Source organism: Eretmochelys imbricata, chromosome 24 (genome assembly GCF_965152235.1).
Source record: "Eretmochelys imbricata isolate rEreImb1 chromosome 24, rEreImb1.hap1, whole genome shotgun sequence".
NCBI lineage: Eukaryota > Metazoa > Chordata > Testudines > Cheloniidae > Eretmochelys > Eretmochelys imbricata.
This window is the reverse complement of record NC_135595.1, coordinates 5,657,864-5,676,400: the sequence shown is the minus strand read 5'-3', so window position 1 is coordinate 5,676,400 and position 18,537 is coordinate 5,657,864. Positions and strand designations below refer to the sequence as shown.

General features: G+C 44.1%; 1 protein-coding gene across 1 annotated transcript; it reads left to right on the top strand.

Annotated features, from left to right (window-relative positions):
• The first annotated feature begins 101 nt into the window (after positions 1-101).
• Positions 102-15,846, top strand: CCT3 (chaperonin containing TCP1 subunit 3). Its single transcript, XM_077841043.1, has 14 exons — positions 102-369; positions 1,957-2,018; positions 3,654-3,704; positions 3,791-3,853; positions 6,467-6,563; positions 7,555-7,672; positions 8,327-8,513; positions 10,050-10,199; positions 10,623-10,755; positions 11,488-11,569; positions 11,869-12,049; positions 13,544-13,789; positions 14,464-14,595; positions 15,461-15,846. Exons 1-14 carry the CDS (start codon positions 339-341, stop codon positions 15,563-15,565), a joined length of 1,638 nt encoding a protein of 545 aa, XP_077697169.1. The 5' UTR covers positions 102-338; the 3' UTR covers positions 15,566-15,846.
• Positions 15,847-18,537: the final 2,691 nt, after the last annotated feature.

Genomic DNA, 18,537 nt, shown 5'->3' with positions numbered 1-18,537 from the left:
CGTCCGAATAATCGCGCAGGCGCAGTCTCCCGACTTCTGGAGGCGCATGCGCAGTATTCCCTGTCCCCTCCCAATAGTGGCAGTTCCAAGTCGAGGCCCCCCACGCGCTGAGAAGTCTCCTCTCAACCGAGCTTGTGGTGAAGTGCGGGGCGGGTCCTATACGTGGCGCCTTGCTTCCCGATTGGGTGCCGGGCGTTCGGCTCGGGCGGCGATTGGCGGGCGCGGCGGCGCGCCGGCTAGGGTGTCGCGCGGCGCGGTGCAGCAGCGCTGTTCGGAGTGTGTCTCTCTTGTCTCCAGAAGGTTCCGCGCCGGGTCCTCTGCTCTGAGCCGCCGCCAGGATGATGGGCCAGCGCCCCGTGCTCGTGCTCAGTGAGTGTGAGGGGCCGCGCCGCGCCCCGCCCCGCCCAGCGGCTGGGGTCCCCGACAGTGTGTCCCCCACCCCGGGGCCTCCCGAAACCTCCCGCCCCTCCCCCCACCGAGGTCTCCCGTAACCCCCCTCTGCACCTTCTCCCTGGGATCCCCGCCCCCCCCCCCCCCGGCATGGGTCCTTCCTATCATCGTGTCCCTGCTATCGGTCCCTCAGGCCCACACCCCCATGGGTCTCCCATAACCCCCCTTCCGCTTTCCATGGGTCCCCCCCATTTCCTTCCTCCCCCCCCTTGTGTCCGTACCCATCTTACATCTTCTCTCCTGAGGCATCTCCTCCGTACAGCTCTCCCCCCCCCGATTTCGTACAGCTCTCCCCCCCCCCCGCGGCCCCGATCCGTACAGCTCCCCACACACACATTGGGCCCCCTCCCTACCCAGTTCCGCTCTCATTGGGGTCACCCCCTCTATTGGGATTCCTTCCCCTTTGGGTCTCCATTGTTCCTCCTGTTTCTTGGGTACCCTCCCAAATTTCTCCCCCAACCTTGTATTACCCCTGTGTATTCCCCACCCATTTCTTCTTGTTTTACAGCCTCGCTTCTCATGTGTCCCATCAGTTTGGTGGTGCTCTCCAATTTTGGTCTCTCCTATATTAGGTGCCCTGTATATTCCTCTCCCACCTTGGGGTCACTCTTTGTAGTCCTCCACATTGGCATTTCTTCCTATTTGGGTTCCCCCTTCTCATCCCCTTCGGGGATCCTCTTTTGTAGCCCTCTTGTATTGAGTTTATTTCTGTTTTTGGGTCCCTCCTAGTATTGGGGGCAGGAGTTTTCACTCCTCCCTTCCCGTTATTTCACTCCACTTTTGTTTCTTCCCCTCTCCACAAAACGATACCTTGCTTATCCAAACTGGGTTTATAATAAAGAAATGACATCACATTTAATATGGGTGGGGTTTCTTTGGGGCAGACCCTTGTGACAGGAAATCACCTAATGTGGGTGTTAGTCTCAGTTATGGGTATAGTTAATACACACTATTTTATGTATGGCAGGTTATGGGTCATTGAGGTGCAGTATGGAGACTTAACATTTATAATGTTGTACCTATTATAGCGCTGAAGAAAAACTTCTTAAAACGATAATTTTTCAGAGCACCATAAAGTTACTATGTAGCAATTTTATAGTAGATTCTCAGGAATATTGACTCACTTGAACGTTGAGTACTATTGGCCCTCTTTTGGTGACAAGTCAAGACATCTTATATATTGCCTTATTTGGAAACATACTTTCTATTCATGAGACTTAGGTAATGGAGAAGAACTTAGAAATCTTTAATTTTGCTATTTGATATTCTTTTAAATTAAGAGGGGAAGTTGGCATAATTTTATTCTAGTGGCTGTACCTCTTGGGTACTCTCTTATTTAAATGCATTGCTCCATTTAGAGTTGGCCATAATTCATGTGCACATGCGTAAGATTACATCATTGATATGTTGTCCGTATTGCCTCCTCAACATTGGGTTTCCCATTAAGAGCTCATAAGATCAGTTATATTCATGCTGATGCTGTTTTTTGTTTTCTGCATGCCGTAGGTCAAAATACAAAACGTGAATCTGGAAGGAAGGTTCAGATTGGAAATATCAGTGCTGCTAAGGTATTGTTTTATGCTACCAAGTATGTTAGTGAACTAGATCAAAAGGGGGCAAATGCAGCATAATGAACTTGGAACATTTTTAGCAGGTCCTTTGATTTCCTGTAGTGCGCTTGTTGATATTTCTTTACACATCTCAAATGAAGAAATGCCGATCACTCCCTTGCTCTGCTAAAATAACAGGTGCAATTGAATAGAACAACTTTTTATTCTAGTGATGACAGTGTAAATAAAAAAAAAAAGTAAAAGAAAAGTTAAACTTCAATCCAGAACACTGCATAAGTCTGAACATTGACACGTTATTTAGCAAGTAGTTTGGGGTGATGTCTGAGAAGATGATTGTTAAAATATTGTGTCTGATGTCTGAATAGATGCAGCTGTTTTAACCTTTAAGCTGTATTGTCATGCCTAATTAAATCTTACTCTTGCTGCATCCAAGGAACTGCAAAATCATTGGGTCACTTATGTTAATTACAAGGTCTGCATTTTCTGTGTAGTTTGGAGGGATTATTCAAGTGCATTTAGAATTTTGAAGCACTAAATGTGGTGTTATGAAACCCTGACTGCTGGACTCAGGGGATTAAAGGGAGACAATTTAAAGTCAGAATGAGTAGCCTCGTATTTTAGAGTGCAGGGCAAAAATGGAAACATTAGATAAAGTCTGAATCAGTTCAGTTCTTCAGTGTTATTTACATACAGTTCAAAAGTAGAAACCACACACCTAATTCTTATTGCAACATTTACAGTGTGATTAGGAATTCGTAACCTCATGTGTGATGTCTAAGTAATGTGTGGCTATTTAAGTCCTATCTATTTCTTTGTAAAGAGTTTTATACTGGTATATAAAAGGCGCTCTGTACCATCAAACTCTAGTATATTGTTATGTAACTACCTCAGTAGTGACTAATTGCATGTAGTATTGAAACATTTCATGGGACGATGCTCAAAGAAGCAACCTTCATAGCCAAGGGTCCACCTAGTTCATTGTCTTACCCCTGACACTGGCGAATTCTGGATATTTCAGGGGAAGGTGTTCACTTTTCACAAGGGACAGTTTATGTATTAGATATCTATGGGCAGTGCCTTCCTACCCTCAGGATTGCTTATATTTTTCAGCAATTAATATCATAGTATTAAATCATGCAGGACAACAGTTTTGTCCAGCGCAATATCTGGCTTTAAACTAAAGTGTGTGCCATCTTTATATATGCTTTCCCTTCTACGTATACATCAAATGTTGCATAACTAGTACTATTATAGTTATATTAGAAATAGGAGTTTCAGATCTTTCCTGTTCATGTTTAACTCTTGATGCTGTCAGAATATATTGTCACTGAGCTTTAACACACAAAGTTCATGCTTAGTGGCAAAGAGGTCCGGTAGTAAGAGGTTAATGAAGTGAGGCAGTACAGACTAGGATTGAATTTTTCTCTCACCTACACTCTAAATATTAACACAGGTCATTTTTTGGTATAAAAACTAGGACATTCAGCTTAGTAGCCTATCACTTGATATTTTCTCTTCCCCTTCTCGTGAGCTTTGCTTTAAAAAAGGAAAAATAAAAGGGGTGGTGGGCGAGAGAACGTACATTAGTTCTGAAAACTCCTGTATCATCTCATTTTTCGTCTTTCATTTTAGACCATTGCTGACATTATCCGAACATGTTTGGGACCAAGAGCTATGATGAAGGTAAGAACTTTTGTTGTAGTCTTTGCATTAGAAATGCTGTGTATCTTAAAGATCAATCTAAATACTGTTTCTCTTCTCTAATGTAGATGCTTCTGGATCCAATGGGTGGAATTGTGATGACCAATGATGGTAATGCTATTCTTAGAGAAGTGAGTATTCCGTTTTGATACCTTTTTCTTAAGCAGATACTCAATGATTTCCACATTAAGTTGCCAATGTACATGTTCTAGAGTTGTCCAAATAACCGCAAATAATCATATATAGCCCTTATATAGTATTTAAAAACAGTATCCTCCCGCCCCAGACAGAGGATGGACAATGAACTTGTTGAGTTCTTGTCGCTGCTAAGGTTTCAGAGTGGTAGCCATGTTAGTCTGTATCAGCAAAAAGAACAAGGAGTACTTGTGGCACCTTAGAGATGAACAAATTTATTTGGGCATAAGCTTTCAGGGGCTAAAACCCACTTCATCAGATGCATGCAGTGGAAAATGCAGTAGGCCTACAGAACCACTTATAGCCTCATTCATGGTACATAAATGTGTTTCAGGGTATATGCATATGATAAAATTCATATACATGTAACTTAAACAGATTTCCCTCTGGAGCTTATGTTACCTTGCAACTGATAAATATTTAGTTGTCTTAAATTAAAAACACAATAAATGTTAATATTTGAAATTCAGATCCCATTACATCATTTCTGTTTTACTGTGGTTGGCCAAGGGGGTAAGTTTCAGTAGAGCTAATGAATGAGAAATATTTATTCAAAAATATGTTGGTGGCAAAAAACAAACGCCCAAATCAAGCCCACAACTCTGTAAAATCCTTATGCAGTAGATTCTGCTTAATAGCAACCCTGTTCATACGTTTCCTGTAATAGAAATGTTTTACCTAGAACCAGTGCTGTCCAATTGACTATAGTGTTAATTGGTCTGGATATTTGCAACAGGCTTGCCATTTATTAGCACCTTTTTTTGCCATGGTGGCCTGTGGCACCCCCATTCCATGCATCAAGTATCAGGGGAAAGCTGTGTTAGTCTGTATCCACAAAAACAAGAAGGAGTCCGGTGGCACCTTAAAGACTAACAGATTTATTTGGGCATAAGCTTTCATGGGTAAAAAAACACTTCTTCAGATGCATGGAGTGAAAATTACAGATGCAGGCATTATATATTGACATATGAAGAGAGGGGCGTTACCTCACAAGTGGAGAACCAGTGTTGACAGGGCCAATTCAATCAGGGTGGATGTAGTTCACTTCCAATAATTGAGGAGGAGGTGTCAATTCTAGGAGAGGCAAAGCTGCTTTTTCCACTCCATGTGGAAAGCCTAGCTGCTGGCAGATTTGCAGGACTGTAGCCAGGGACAGAAGTGCTTGGATGTGCAAAACCTGGGCCCCAGGTACGCTGTGGGCAGGTCAGCAGTAGAGAGGGGGTCTGCTGCCCAGACGTCCGAGCTTTCCATGGGGAGTGAGAGCACTGGGGCCCTGTGGGGCTGCATGGTACCTCTCCCTGCTGTCTCCAGGCTGCATCCTGTTCTGACATCAGGTACTCTGCAGCCCCAGGGCTTCCTTCCCTGGCTGCAGCCCTAGAAAGCAGGTTTTCAGGGCTGCAGCCCCGGAAGGAAGCATAGGGAAGCGCTGAACACTTGCCATAGGCACGTTTGTGTTGCTACTGTCAATGAAGGCATGTCCCAGTGCTCATTCTTATTAGCGACCGCTGGTTAGTGGCAACTTTTAGCCGTCCACTGAGAGGTTGCTAAGTGAAATCTGCTGTACAAAGCTGTACAAAGACCTTCCCTCACAGAGCCCATGAAATTAGAAGCTTGAAGTAATACAGCACATGGAGGATTATTGCAAATGGCGCTCTGTATAAGAAGAGTTGGACTCTGAGATCAATTATGCCCAGTGAATTTGACAGAAATTGGGGATAAGAAGGTTCATATTTAATTCACTTCCTTTCCCTGGCATGAGGAAGAGTCTTATGTGACAGAGGAATTACAATTGCTAATTTTGCAGTTAAATTCTCTTAAGTGCACATATGTCCCCAAGAGTAGAATTTGTCTCATTGTCTGAATTTTGTCTGTGTCATTATGACACTAATTTATTTAGTGCAGACAGTGGTCGGTGTTTTACTGACATGTTAGAGGCAAGGTCCCTGGCCTGGAACATTTACAATTTGTATAATTCCTATTAAATACTGAAAACTGACATTTTTACGAATGACACCCTACAATACACATTTTCCTTTTCAATTACAATAGAAGTAAGTCAACTTTCACAGTTCTATTGGTTTATTTGCTTGGGATGAGTAAAATATCATTAGTTGATTTTCATTATTCTTGCTTAACACAAGGTTATTTTGCACTTGGGGTAATACATTTTCATAATGGTTTTGCAAGGCTGGTGTAACTTCCACATTAATTTATTGTTATAATTGTGTGTTGCGTGCATCACTGGCTACTGGCTTTCACCAACTGACGCCTTCAGAAAGAGAGAGAGACACCGACCATTGCTGTCTTTCCACACAAATATTTTTTTTTAAGTATCGAGAATATTCCTAGTGCCTAAAAATCTACTGGAGATGTGACATAAATAACATTTTATCTTCTGCCTCAGTATTGGGAAGAAAATTTCTTTGCCAAGATGGGGTGAGACCTCTTTCCATGTTCACAACTGACTTCAAATTTTCCACTACCGCTAAATGTGAACAAGTACCTTGCATTCCAGACCAAGTGTTCCCATTTTGTTTTCTTCCCTGCAGATTCAGGTCCAGCACCCGGCTGCAAAATCCATGATTGAGATCAGCCGTACTCAGGATGAAGAGGTTGGAGATGGGACCACATCCGTAATTATCCTCGGTGAGGACATGCTTTAAATGAGGGAGGGGTTGCAGCTAAAGTTTGTTGAGTTTTGGTTAATATATCTATGGCAAAGCGATATTCATTTTAACATTCACATTGATGCTCTTCTGTTTCTGAGATATTGACAAATGCTGACTCAGATTAATGATGAGCCACTTTTTCTAGGCCTGGCTTCTGTCTTTGGCAAGCAAATCTGAAACATTGTACAACTTGCCCTGTGGATTGAAGGATGGCTAAGGGCTAAGCATTTTGCTTTTGTGCACCAGTTTTCTGTGATTTGGCACTGGGGAGTTACTATCTAAGGGGCACCTCCTTCTCTCTCCTTCCACCCCAATATGTTTCCAAGCATTGCAGCCTCTTAAAATTTTCTTTCCTCGTTTGCGCACTGGGTTTCTGAGAGTCTCTTACCAAGGAACCCACGCCTCACATTTACTCATGGGGATGCAGGGTGAATGCTCAGAGCATCCCTTAACAGTTTTATGCTAAGGAAAGCATAAATATGTTTTTTTATCACCAAGATGAGCTAGGCCATTTACATACAAGTAAAGGTATGTTGACACAGGAAAAAACGACAACAAAACCATGACAGTGAGTCTGAGCCCAGGTCAACTGAGTTGGGCTCGTGCTGCAGGGCTAAAAATAGCAGTGTACGTGCTCTGAGAGCCTTCCCTCCCACCAGGTTTCATAGGCCGGGCTCCAGCCTCAGCCTAGATGTCTTCACTGCGATTTTTTCATCCCACAGCGCAAGCCCCACAAGCCTGAGTCAGTTGACTTGGGCTCCGAGACTCATTGCCACTGGTCGTCTTTAGCTGAAGACAATTCCCTGTCCTCAAGAGTTTATATTCTAGTTTAAGCAAATGATCATGATTAAATATAGAAGAGATGTGTTGGCGATTACAAGGCTCCTAGAATAGGTAGCAGGTGCTTTAGGTATCCCTTATTTGATGTGCCAACAGTTCCCACTAACTTATCTTTGTTTTTTGTTTAGCTGGAGAGATGTTGGCTGTTGCCGAGCACTTCCTAGAACAGCAGATGCATCCAACTGTGATCATTGGTGCTTATCGTAAAGCTCTGGATGATATGATCAGCACTTTGAACAAAATCAGGTGAGCAGTGCTGTTTGGAGTTGGCATTATTTCTCTGTGCAATTCTGGGGAAAGATGAAACTCTGGTGATTCAGCCCAGCAAAGTGTAACTCAGATGGAGGTCTAGAAACCAGTTTGTATAGCCACACAAGTTAGCAGTGTCAACAGTGATAAAAAGAAAAGGAGTACTTGTGGCACCTTAGAGACTAACCAATTTATTTGAGCATAAGCTTTCGTGAGCTCACGAAAGCTCATGCTCAAATAAATTGGTTAGTCTCTAAGGTGCCACAAGTACTCCTTTTCTTTTTGCGAAGACAGACTAACACGGCTGTTACTCTGAAAACAGTGATAAAGTAAACCTAGTTCTCATGGCTCTATTTGGGAGAGAGGATGTTCTAAAAGAGTATTTCTGTGTTGCAGTCTGTTAATTATCATTGTACATTGAATAGATATTTGAATGGAGGTACCTCCAGGCTGTTGTTTCTGAGCAGACCCACAGTAATTTGCTTATTGCTAAGCAAGTCTGATCTTTAACCATCTTTCAGTGTGAGGAAGATCACTTCCAATAGGGAATAGTCTTGCAATTTCAGAGAGCTGGTCTGGGTTATTTAATAAATCTTTCCCTTCTGTACTGTGAATAATATCCCGTGTGCTGTTTGTTGTTCCTTGCTCTAGCACTCCAGTTGACGTGAACAACAGAGAGATGATGCTGAATATAATAAAGAGTGCTATAAACACCAAGGCAATAAGCCACTGGTCTGACTTGGCCTGCGGCATTGCTCTTGATGCTGTCAAGACTGTGGAGTTTGAGGAAAATGGCAGAAAGGAAATTGACATCAAGAATTATGCAAAAGTAGAAAAGGTAAGTATGCTTTGGACTCTCAGTTGTTTCTGTATCTCTCTCTCTAATGGCAGAGCAACTTTCTGAAGCTACAATGTATGCTCTGTGTGTGTACAGCACATTCCATTACTGGGGCTACTCAGCACTACAGTAATGTAAATACTAAACAATATTAATGGAGGACCTTGTGGGAAAGGTTTTGTATTCTACTGCTGCTAAGTCAACAGGAACTCAGTCCTTGGGAATATTTTATACTTTGTGCAATCATCTTTGATGCTGTGGCACAATGAAGGGAATGGAGTTGGGGAAGGAATTAATTTCGAGGTTTTAGAAACCAGGTTCGCCAAATGAAAAAAAGTAATATGGATGGGAGAGGGGAATATCTGATTTTTCAGACTTTCAGACAAGAAAGTATCAGCAACAATGGAATGTAAGTAGTCCCTGTGTAGTACATGTTTTCTCAGGTACTAATAGTTTAAGCCAGTTTGCAGTCGTTACCCTAGATCGGTCTTCCATGACCTGAATAAGTCATAAGTAGTTAGGACAGACTGCACATTCTGTTTTCAGTACTGAAACTAAGTACAGTTTTAAGCCCATTCATTTGATTTCAAAAGTACAGACACGCATTTTCATGGGATAGACTTCTGAGAGCTTTCCTTTCTGCTCATACGCTTATAGGCTTGTGCTCTTATAAACTAATTCTTAAAAATAAAGGCATTGGAACCAGTATTCAGCCATGTAGAGAGGAGAACTTATCATCTAGTGGTTAGAGCACTGGGGCTCCTATGTTCTACTCCTGGCTGTGCCACTGAGTTTTGTGGCCTGAGGCAGGTCACATGACCACTTTGTGCATCCGTTCCCTGATCCGTATGATGGAGATAACTACTTCAGAGGAGACCAGTGATGCTAATGTGTTTGAAAGGTACTATTGGAAAAGGAGAAGTCTTATTTTGGAATTCAGTTTTCAAAAGTGTCTGTCTAAAATTAGGCATCCAAGTGTAAAAACTTAGCCTGTTGTACTGTACAGTGGAAAAGGACAGCAATCAAAACTAGAAGCCACATGTTGGTTCCGAGAATGCTGTGGGATTGTAAAAGGGGTAATCAAAGTGTGTCAAAACATAGTGTGCAAAAGGAATGGAGAAGAAATAGGGTTAAAACTTAAAGACAACTGGAGCCAGCTTTACAAAAATATTTGGGCTCCTTGGGAGGGGATTTATGAAAGCACCTCAGTAGGTTCAGTGCCTAACTCCCATAAAGAATTGGTGGGAGTCAGGTGTCCAACCTGTGTAAGCGCTTTTGTAAATTTGTAGGAACCTACTAAGTGTCTAAATACCTTTGGGTATCTCTCCCCAGCCTTCTAAAGGGCCTTACAATTTGTTTGAGGCAACTAATTCCTCCTTAAGTATAAACTGGTTTGTTTGTTGTAACTTTAAAAATAAATTTGTGCTAGAGATTAAAATCTGCCAAATTTGTATTCGTTTTCCAGTCATCTGGAGAGTTACTTGTCTTCTCATTTGCTTCGATAACTCTCACTGATGCTCTGCATGTGTCTGTCAGATTCCAGGTGGCATAATCGAAGACTCTTGTGTCTTGCGTGGAATCATGGTAAACAAAGATGTAACTCACCCAAGGATGCGTCGCTATATCAAGAATCCACGCATTTTGCTTCTGGACTGTTCGCTGGAGTACAAGAAAGGAGAGAGCCAGGTAAGGCAGGTCTTGTGTAAAGATGTCTGCAGTTCTTTGTATGATGCTAGTGAAAAGAGCCAACAATGCCATTATTGGCAAGGGGTTTTGAATGTTTTCTTCTGTTTCTTGAGGGTTTGTTGCAGCTCGAGACTTACATAGAGCCGGGTATGAGTAAAATATATGTAGAAACACTTCCCCATTCTAATTAACAGTGAAATACTCTGGTGCTACACTAATGGCAGGACATTACACCAAGGCTTACTCATCGGATCAACGGCTTTCATTGTGTACTACTGATTCCTTTCGCCTCTTCTCTGTTCAGTCTGTGTTAGCACCAGTTGAACGGACAAGAAAAATGGAGTATGATTGTTTTAAGGGACATGCATTTATGTTAAAACCTTGTAGAAAGAGACTAAGCCTCTTAAACCTCTTTCTATGCAGACTGATATTGAAATTACCCGTGAGGAAGACTTTGCACGCATCCTGCAAATGGAGGAAGAATACATTCAGCAAATCTGTGAGGACTTGATAAGGGTCAAACCAGATCTCATCATCACAGAGAAAGGAATCTCTGGTAATGTATATGATTGAGTGTAGTGATGGACAAATATAACTGTAGTTGTGTTTCAACATGATCCTTTAGTGTTAACAAGTGAGAGAGTGGCAACGAGTTCTGAATATTGCCTTTCAGAGAGCAAATATTAAAGCAGGCTCTTAGATTTATGCAGTGCTAAAGATCCTCTCACTTTGTAGACTGCCAGGGTGGGTGGGGTAAAAGTTAAATCTCCAATTTGTTAATTTTTCTGGACGTGTAGCTTGCTTAGGGTCATTACCACTCTCCCCCTGTACACATACTTATTGGGAAGCTTGCGATCCCACTGGTTACGGTTCGTCAGATGTTGCTATACTTATCCAGTAGGATGTATAGTCTGTATGATTTATTTTAAGCTGATGGTTGACCCCTATGATTCCAGTGACTTCTGTGGATGCTTAGCTTTTCTCAGGGTTTGACCCATAGTTTGGTCATGTATTTAACACTGTTGAGAACAAGAACCTAGCAGAACACAAAGGAGCTGGGTCTGGAATGTCTAATATCATTTTATCCAAGCAGCACTGGAACGTTTTTTCTTTGCTGATGGTTTAGCAGAAGTGTTGAGCACCAGGTTCTTTTATTTCCATAATCCTTGGTGTAGGTTCCAGAGTGGTGATAAATTTTAAACCAAACCTACTTATCATCAGCTGTAGAAACTCAGTCTTTGTGGTGACTCTTCTGTGTAAAATAACTTATCTGCAAACTTGGTTTCAGACTTGGCCCAGCACTACCTGATGAGAGCCAACATTACAGCTATCCGCAGGGTGAGGAAAACAGACAACAACAGAATCGCCAGGTGAACAGACCTTAATTGTTGAGAGCCACGTTGCGCAGCCCTCACGCGCGTTGACACACGGGCATAGCACAGTTGATTTCCACGGGACTCTTGCTGTTACCTCAGTCCCTCCATGCAACTCTCCCTTATTTGCGTGTTGCACTTCAGCTTACAAACTAGTCTGGACATTTAGGGCATGGACTGTGTGTTACATGTTTGTAGCACACCCAGCAGAGTGGGGCCCTGATCATATCGGGCCTCTCCACTCTACTGCAATCCAAACCACAGCGACGGATTTCTGTTTTGTTCCTTTGTGGTAGGGCCTGTGGAGCTCGCATTGTGAGTCGCACAGACGAGCTGCGTGACGAGGATGTGGGGACCGGCGCCAGGCTTTTTGAAGTTAAGAAAATAGGAGATGAGTATTTCACTTTCATCACAGATTGCAAAGACCCCAAGGCCTGCACTGTCATGCTGCGTGGAGCCAGCAAGGAAATCCTAGCAGTAAGTTACGGCATGATATACCTTCCCTTGATGCCAGGAGGCAGAGTTCCCTGTGCAAATTGTACTGCTGGCAACAGGAGGGAGCATAAGCACTATCAAAGAAGTTTACTGATTCCATCATCATGGCATCTTTCTAATTGCCAGCAGCATTCCATTGCCATGCAGAGCCATCTTATGTGACAAGATTTACTGCTAGCAGGTATCTCTAAATTGTGAAATGGTGTGGAAAAACGGGAGAGTTGATGGTTTCCAAGGAATTCCAGCCTTAAACACTGCCTAGGGAAAGCAAAATCTATATTCCCCAGAGTAAACAATTGACCAGTGGACATCTTTGTGGATTTTAATAGCACTTCACCTATGACAGCTTCATCTGTGTAGCACCTTACATCAAGGATGTTAAAACACCTTTCAAATATATCCTTTATGCTAAAATAGTTTCATAGAGTTTAAGGACAGAAGGGACCATTTAGATCGGGGGTGGCCAACCTGTGGCTCCGGAGCCGCATGCGGCTCTTCAGAGGTTAATATGTGGCTTCTTGCATAGGCGCTGACTCCGGGGCTGGAGCTACAGATGCTAACTTTGCAGTGTGCTGGGGGGTGCTCACTGCTCAACCCCCTGCTCTGCCCCAGGCCCTGCCCCCACTCCATCCCTTCCCCCAAGTAGCCTGCCCCTTCCCCCACAGAGCCCTCCTGCGCATGTGAAACAGCTTATTGCGGCGCGCTCGGGGGCTGGAGGGCGGGAGCTGATGGGGGGGGCAGGGGGGTTGCTGATGTATTACTGTGGCTCTCTGGCAATGTACACTGGTAAATTCTAGGTCCTTCTCCAGCTCAGGTTGGCCACCCCGATTTAGGTCATCTAGTCTCGCTTCCTGTGTATCATAGGCCATTGAATTTCACCCTGTATTGAGCCCAAAAGCTTTTCAGTGCTCAAGGGCCAAAATGATGGTGTGGCATAAGGAAAGAACAAGTTGCCACCAATGCCCAAGGGCGCTGCAATGGCAGCGAATTGCATAGGTGAAGTAGGCCCAGGTGATCCCAACCACCCCCATGCTGCAGGGGAAGGAAACCCTCCCCCCCCCCCCCCCAAGGTGCATTCATGCCAATCTGATCTGGGTGCAAATTCCTTCCTGACCCCAAATCTGGCAAAGTGAGAAGTAAAATGAGGCACGTAATGGTCACCTGCCTTATCTAAGACCTACTGAACTAACTTGGTGGCTCCCAGATTTGGGAGTAGAACACAGATCTGCTGGTGCCTAATCCCATGCTTAAACCTGCAAGCCTTGCTGCCTCAGGTGAGAACTTGAAGCAGTATTGAGTGTTCTGTAAACAGGTAGCCATGTCATATTGGTGCAGATTTTAATACTGACCTTATTCCATGGTCCTGACTGTGTTCTGTAGCCTCTATCATGCTGCTGCTGCTTTTGGAGCCTGTTCTGCTTTAAATATGCAAACCTGTAAATCTATCACTTCTTTGCCTTTTTCTTTTTTTCGTAGGAGGTGGAACGCAACCTCCAGGATGCCATGCAGGTGTGTCGTAATGTCCTAGTAGATCCTCAGCTGGTGCCCGGAGGGGGCGCTGCAGAGATGGCTGTTTCTCATGCTTTGACAGAAAAGTCTAAAGTCCTGACAGGAGTGGAGCAGTGGCCCTACCGGGCGGTCGCCCAGGCTCTGGAAGTCATTCCAAGGACGCTGATTCAGAATTGTGGAGCCAGTACTATCCGCGTGCTGACCTCGCTAAGAGTAAGTCCATGGGACTCTAGCTGACGGGACAAACTTCTCCAAAGCGCGACTTACTATCAGCCTCTCTCTTTCAGCTATAAAATATATTTTCATCTTGGAAATCCTAGCTAGTTGTGTGAGTAGAAACAGCATGACGGATCGTTTGGTGGTGGTAGCATGTCAGATCATTGGGGACCTAGAGCTTTGTAACAGGTTTTTACAAATCCTAATACACACAGACACAATCTCCAAGTAGTGTTCGTTAAATCAATTTCTGTGCAATGTTTGTACCCAGATATTGCAGCTTTGGCTAGTGCATGAGAACCTGAAAGTGAAACTGACTAGTCTGTTCACTGTCTAAACTGAGTGAATATGCCAAAATTAAGCAAATGGCATAGAAGATTTCATATTAAATTTTTAGTTTTATTTATACTTACTGTCAGATCTTACTAACATAGCTGGTGAGTTAATTTGTCATCAGTTGATTACTCTAAATCTAGTTAGTGTTTAGTGCCATTTCGGTGCTGGTCTCCATATAAATGAAACGGCTGTCCCTTTAAAACTTACACGTTTATAGTTAATCTTAATGATTCCTTGCTATTTGCATAGAAGACTGACTGATTGAATGAATCAATGTTTCAGATTTCTTTCAGAAAGATGGGTTGGTTTGAGATCTTATTACCAATTTATTACAGGCAAAACACACTCAGGAAGGCAGTCAGACTTGGGGAGTAAATGGTGAGACTGGAGCCTTAGTGGATATGAAGGACCTGGGGATCTGGGAGCCTTTAGCTGTCAAATTACAGACCTACAAGACAGCTGTGGAGGTAAGGAAGCAACTGATGAGTGATTGTGTGTTGCTGACCCTTTGTGCTTGAGTGTCTAGAGCAGGAAATCGTGTGCGGGAAGGGAAGAAATTGCTACGGTGTCTCCATCCCTACAAGGTCGGTAGATATTATAGCCCATGCAATCTATGTCTGGGTGTTGCCACAGACTCAGAGAAATCCAGGTCAAAGAACATACCTCTGGGATCTAGTTGATAGGACCGTGTGTACTGCACCGTGGTTGTGGTGAGCTGATTGGTTTGATCAAACGACCCTTTCCTCTCTTCCCCCACAGATTAAGATTTGAACATTTAGTAGAGTGGTGGTGTATGGTAAATTAAGCCAGTTGTGCTCTCCCTTCCTGCACATCACCAGAAAATTTTAAATATTTTCCCCATCAACTTCGTCTCCCAGCCAAGTTCCAGTGTGTCTAAATGCCTTCCACCTAGTTACAGCAGGATTCAGTATTTTCAGTACTTCCCACCATGTCATATTGCCGTGTGCTGTTTAAAGCAGCTACCATGTTCCACCGCAGAGGTGGCTGCATTGCTGTAAGGTGTGAAGTACTTTGGGACTCTTGGGTTGGCTGTTGTTCTTCTGTGATACAAATGTTCAAGCTACCAAGAGCTGAAAGCAAAGGCTGCTGATCAGATTTAAAAGCGGGCATTGCAGCATTCAGTGGGGTGTCCCGCCCTGGATTGAGCACAGGTTTTTTTTACACCACTTCAAATTGGTTTAAGAATCAAATTAGTTAAATTGGTGGGAATACAATGTGTGCAAGCCCTAAGCGAAAGCTGGCTACCTCAGCAAGGTGCCCAAGCTGCAGCACGTCCTCTCCCTGACCCGGCCCTGGGATTTTTCTCCCCAGACTGCTGTCCTCCTTCTCCGTATCGATGACATTGTTTCGGGGCATAAGAAAAAGGGGGATGATCAAAACAGATCGCCTGGAGCTCCAGATGCAGCCCAGGAGTAAGAGGAGATTGAGGAACCATGCGCCTTGAACTACACTATGGAAACAGCCGAACAAAATTTACTGCTGCATCTCCTCAGTCTGGGCCTGGGCCTGGACACAGTCTGAGTATTGAGTGTTAGTTTGCCTGAAGTCAGTGGGTGGGAGGGAAGGTACATGACTGTGGGGAAGGGGCTGCTGTCACATGTGCGTCCCTCTCCTGTTTGGAGACACTGACGCTTAATTTAAGTATATACTGTAACTTTTGCTGTTTGCTTCGACAATAAAACGTGTCACTCTGTTCAGTCCCTTGTGTCTATCTCTAACACGACTCACTAGCCTGGAGCTGCACGGTGGGGTGTTCGGTTAGCCATTTCCAGAGTGGGGACAACTAGTCCCAGGCAGGCCTCTTTCAGAAATCCTGTGTCTCATCCCTTAGCATGAAATCCTTCCTAATGTGCTAGTTCACTGGAATATCCCACTGTGCTGTTTCGTAGGAATGTCTGTCATGTCCATTACTAGCAACCAGGACTGAAACTATGCCAGTGCTGTCCTAATAAAGGGATAAATCCCCTGTGGGGAGTGGAGGAAAAGCAAAACTTGGGGTGGCTTTTGGGGGTCCCTGAGGTTTGGGGGCTTTAACACCTATTGTGTCCCCCACCACCACCACAAAAGGGGTCTGAAAGAGGCACTAGTATATATGGTCTTTACGAGCAGCACTGAGGACATCATGTCTATTTCAAAACCACCAATGACCATGGCTCTTGTGTTGGCAATTCAGAGCTGGTCAGGCAAACTGAATTCAGTGCTCACCAGGGCTGAGGTTCATCGCGGGAGGGCAGAAATCTTGAGTTGCTTTTGCCCATTCTCAGTTGGTTCTATCTCCCAGACTGTCAGTTCCCCCATATTTGATTAAGTCCTGGGCCCCCTCCCTCATCTGAGGGGTAGGCCTTCTGTTAGATTAGTGGCTAGTGCCCACCAAGTAAGTAGGCTGGCATCTTTCACTGGCACTAAATAAAATTTAAAATCGTAAGGTTAGGATTTGGATGTCCAGTGTCTTTAAATTAAATGGGAAATGGGTTTCTAACTCCCCATGGAACCTGGAAATCTCAACCCACATATATTTTCTTCTCCCCCAACCCCCACCAAAAAAAAGTATGTTAAAATGGAGTTAGGGCTGAGGATAAGTATCAGGGTAAAGGACCTCATAGGCATATCGTCATTAGCCCAAGCCAAGCATTGTAAACCTAGGAAATTGAGGATTAAGGTTAAACTGAAATTTGAACGTTTTATGGTAAAGACACTCAAATAACCTTAACTCTGCCCTGCAGTGACCTTCTGCAGTAACTACTGTACAGTTAATACTGTTCCTTCAGGCTGCCACTACAGAGCAGTGTTACGATCGTTTAACTGAACACTGTGATACCTGGAACGTATTTAGATTCGTCCTCCTTTGACTCCTGTGGTTTAAGTAACATCACGGTGCAGATCCAAAAGCAGGCAAGGAAGAATTCTGCCCCATCGGCTTCCACTCACCTATCACTTCATTCCCTGAGACTTTGGGTTTGAGTGGTGCCCTGAGCTGCACATCTTTGAAAGGAGAGATCATTCTGCCCGTTTACCCTGCATGTGAGCTCCAAAGCTTGGCTACTAAAATAGCGCTGGGGCTAGCTGGTAGATTTAACTCTGCCTTGTCTGAATGCTGGAGGTGGGGCTGTGCAAGATTTGGGAGCTCCCTTCTCCGACTTGCATTAAAATGGATTAGTCCAAGGGGAATTAATTACCTGCCGCCTGTGGTGTAAATAGTTAACAGAGTTGATGTGTAATACCTGAAACTTCAAATAGCCACCTTAGGTTGGTGCTTTTACTTGAACAAACTCCTGTTTCAAAGTAACAGCCGTGTTAGTCTGTATTCGCAAAAAGAAAAGGAGTCCTTGTGGCACCTTAGAGACTAACCAATTTATTTGAGCATGAGCTTTCGTGAGCTACAGCTCACTTCATCAGATGCATACCGTGGAAACTGCAGCAGACTTTATATGCGACACTGATGCAAATCCACCACTATGGAGGCCGGGGGTGTGGCTAGCATTTTAAAGCAAAGGGCTCCTGAAATCAGGGCGGCTGGGTTCTAGTCCCGACTCTGCCAGAGACTTGTGACCTTGGGTAAGTCCCTTCACTTTTCTGTGTCTCAGTTTCTCCTTGGGGTAATACTTCCATGGTGGTAGAGGTTCTGAGGCTTTATATATTCCCTCTAATGTGCTCTGAAATCCTCCAGTGGGAGGTATACGTGTATCATAAAGGAGCAGCAATCCACAGGCAGGGACTAAGAATTCCATGCTAGCAACCACATCGATCCATGTATCTCACACTGGCTTCGGAACGGCATGTGCTAGGCTTCACTGCTCCCCTTGAAGCACCCACTGACGTGCTCCCTGTGTTATGTGCCCATACCATGGCTGTGATCTGTGCCCTCTCCTTGTTACCCACAATTTACACGGTCTCAGAAAACTATTTTCAAATCAGTAAGAGGTGTATTTCCTGCTAGGGTGGGTATGTATTTAATGCTTGCTGGGTGGTTTACTCCATTTCAGGCAACCTGATGGGGTCTGTGCTTCCTTAGCTACCATGTTTAATGTGTCAACCTGTTGCTGGATCATTCTGTGCCAATACAAATGGATTTAAAGCAGACTGGTCCTGATGGCCGATTGCTGAGTCCCATCTTTAGGGATTTGACACCATACATCTCTAAACCACAGGAGGGTCCAGAATATCCCAGGTGGATTTCCCAGCCGCAAGAAGGTGAGCCTCAGTCCCCCAGCTATTTATCCATTGCGTGCCTCATACCCACTTCCAAATCTAATTCCCATCTCTCTGTGGGCTTGCTCCACCCAGACCTCTGACTTCTTTCTGCCTTCCCTGGATCTCAAATCCACCTTCACACACCCTTTGCACAGTTGCGGGGTGCTCTTGTGCTTTCCCATCCATCTAATCCTCCC

What these genes read in the sequence shown, in the direction of transcription:
- CCT3 (XM_077841043.1), top strand. Translation starts at nt 339, where the DNA reads ATGATGGGCCAGCGCCCCGTGCTCGTGCTCA. An exon ending in GCGCCCCGTGCTCGTGCTCA is followed by an intron (nt 370 to 1,956) that starts GTGAGTGTGAGG and finishes TGCATGCCGTAG; the next exon opens with GTCAAAATACAAAACGTGAA. An exon ending in CACATCCGTAATTATCCTCG is followed by an intron (nt 6,564 to 7,554) that starts GTGAGGACATGC and finishes TTTTTTGTTTAG; the next exon opens with CTGGAGAGATGTTGGCTGTT.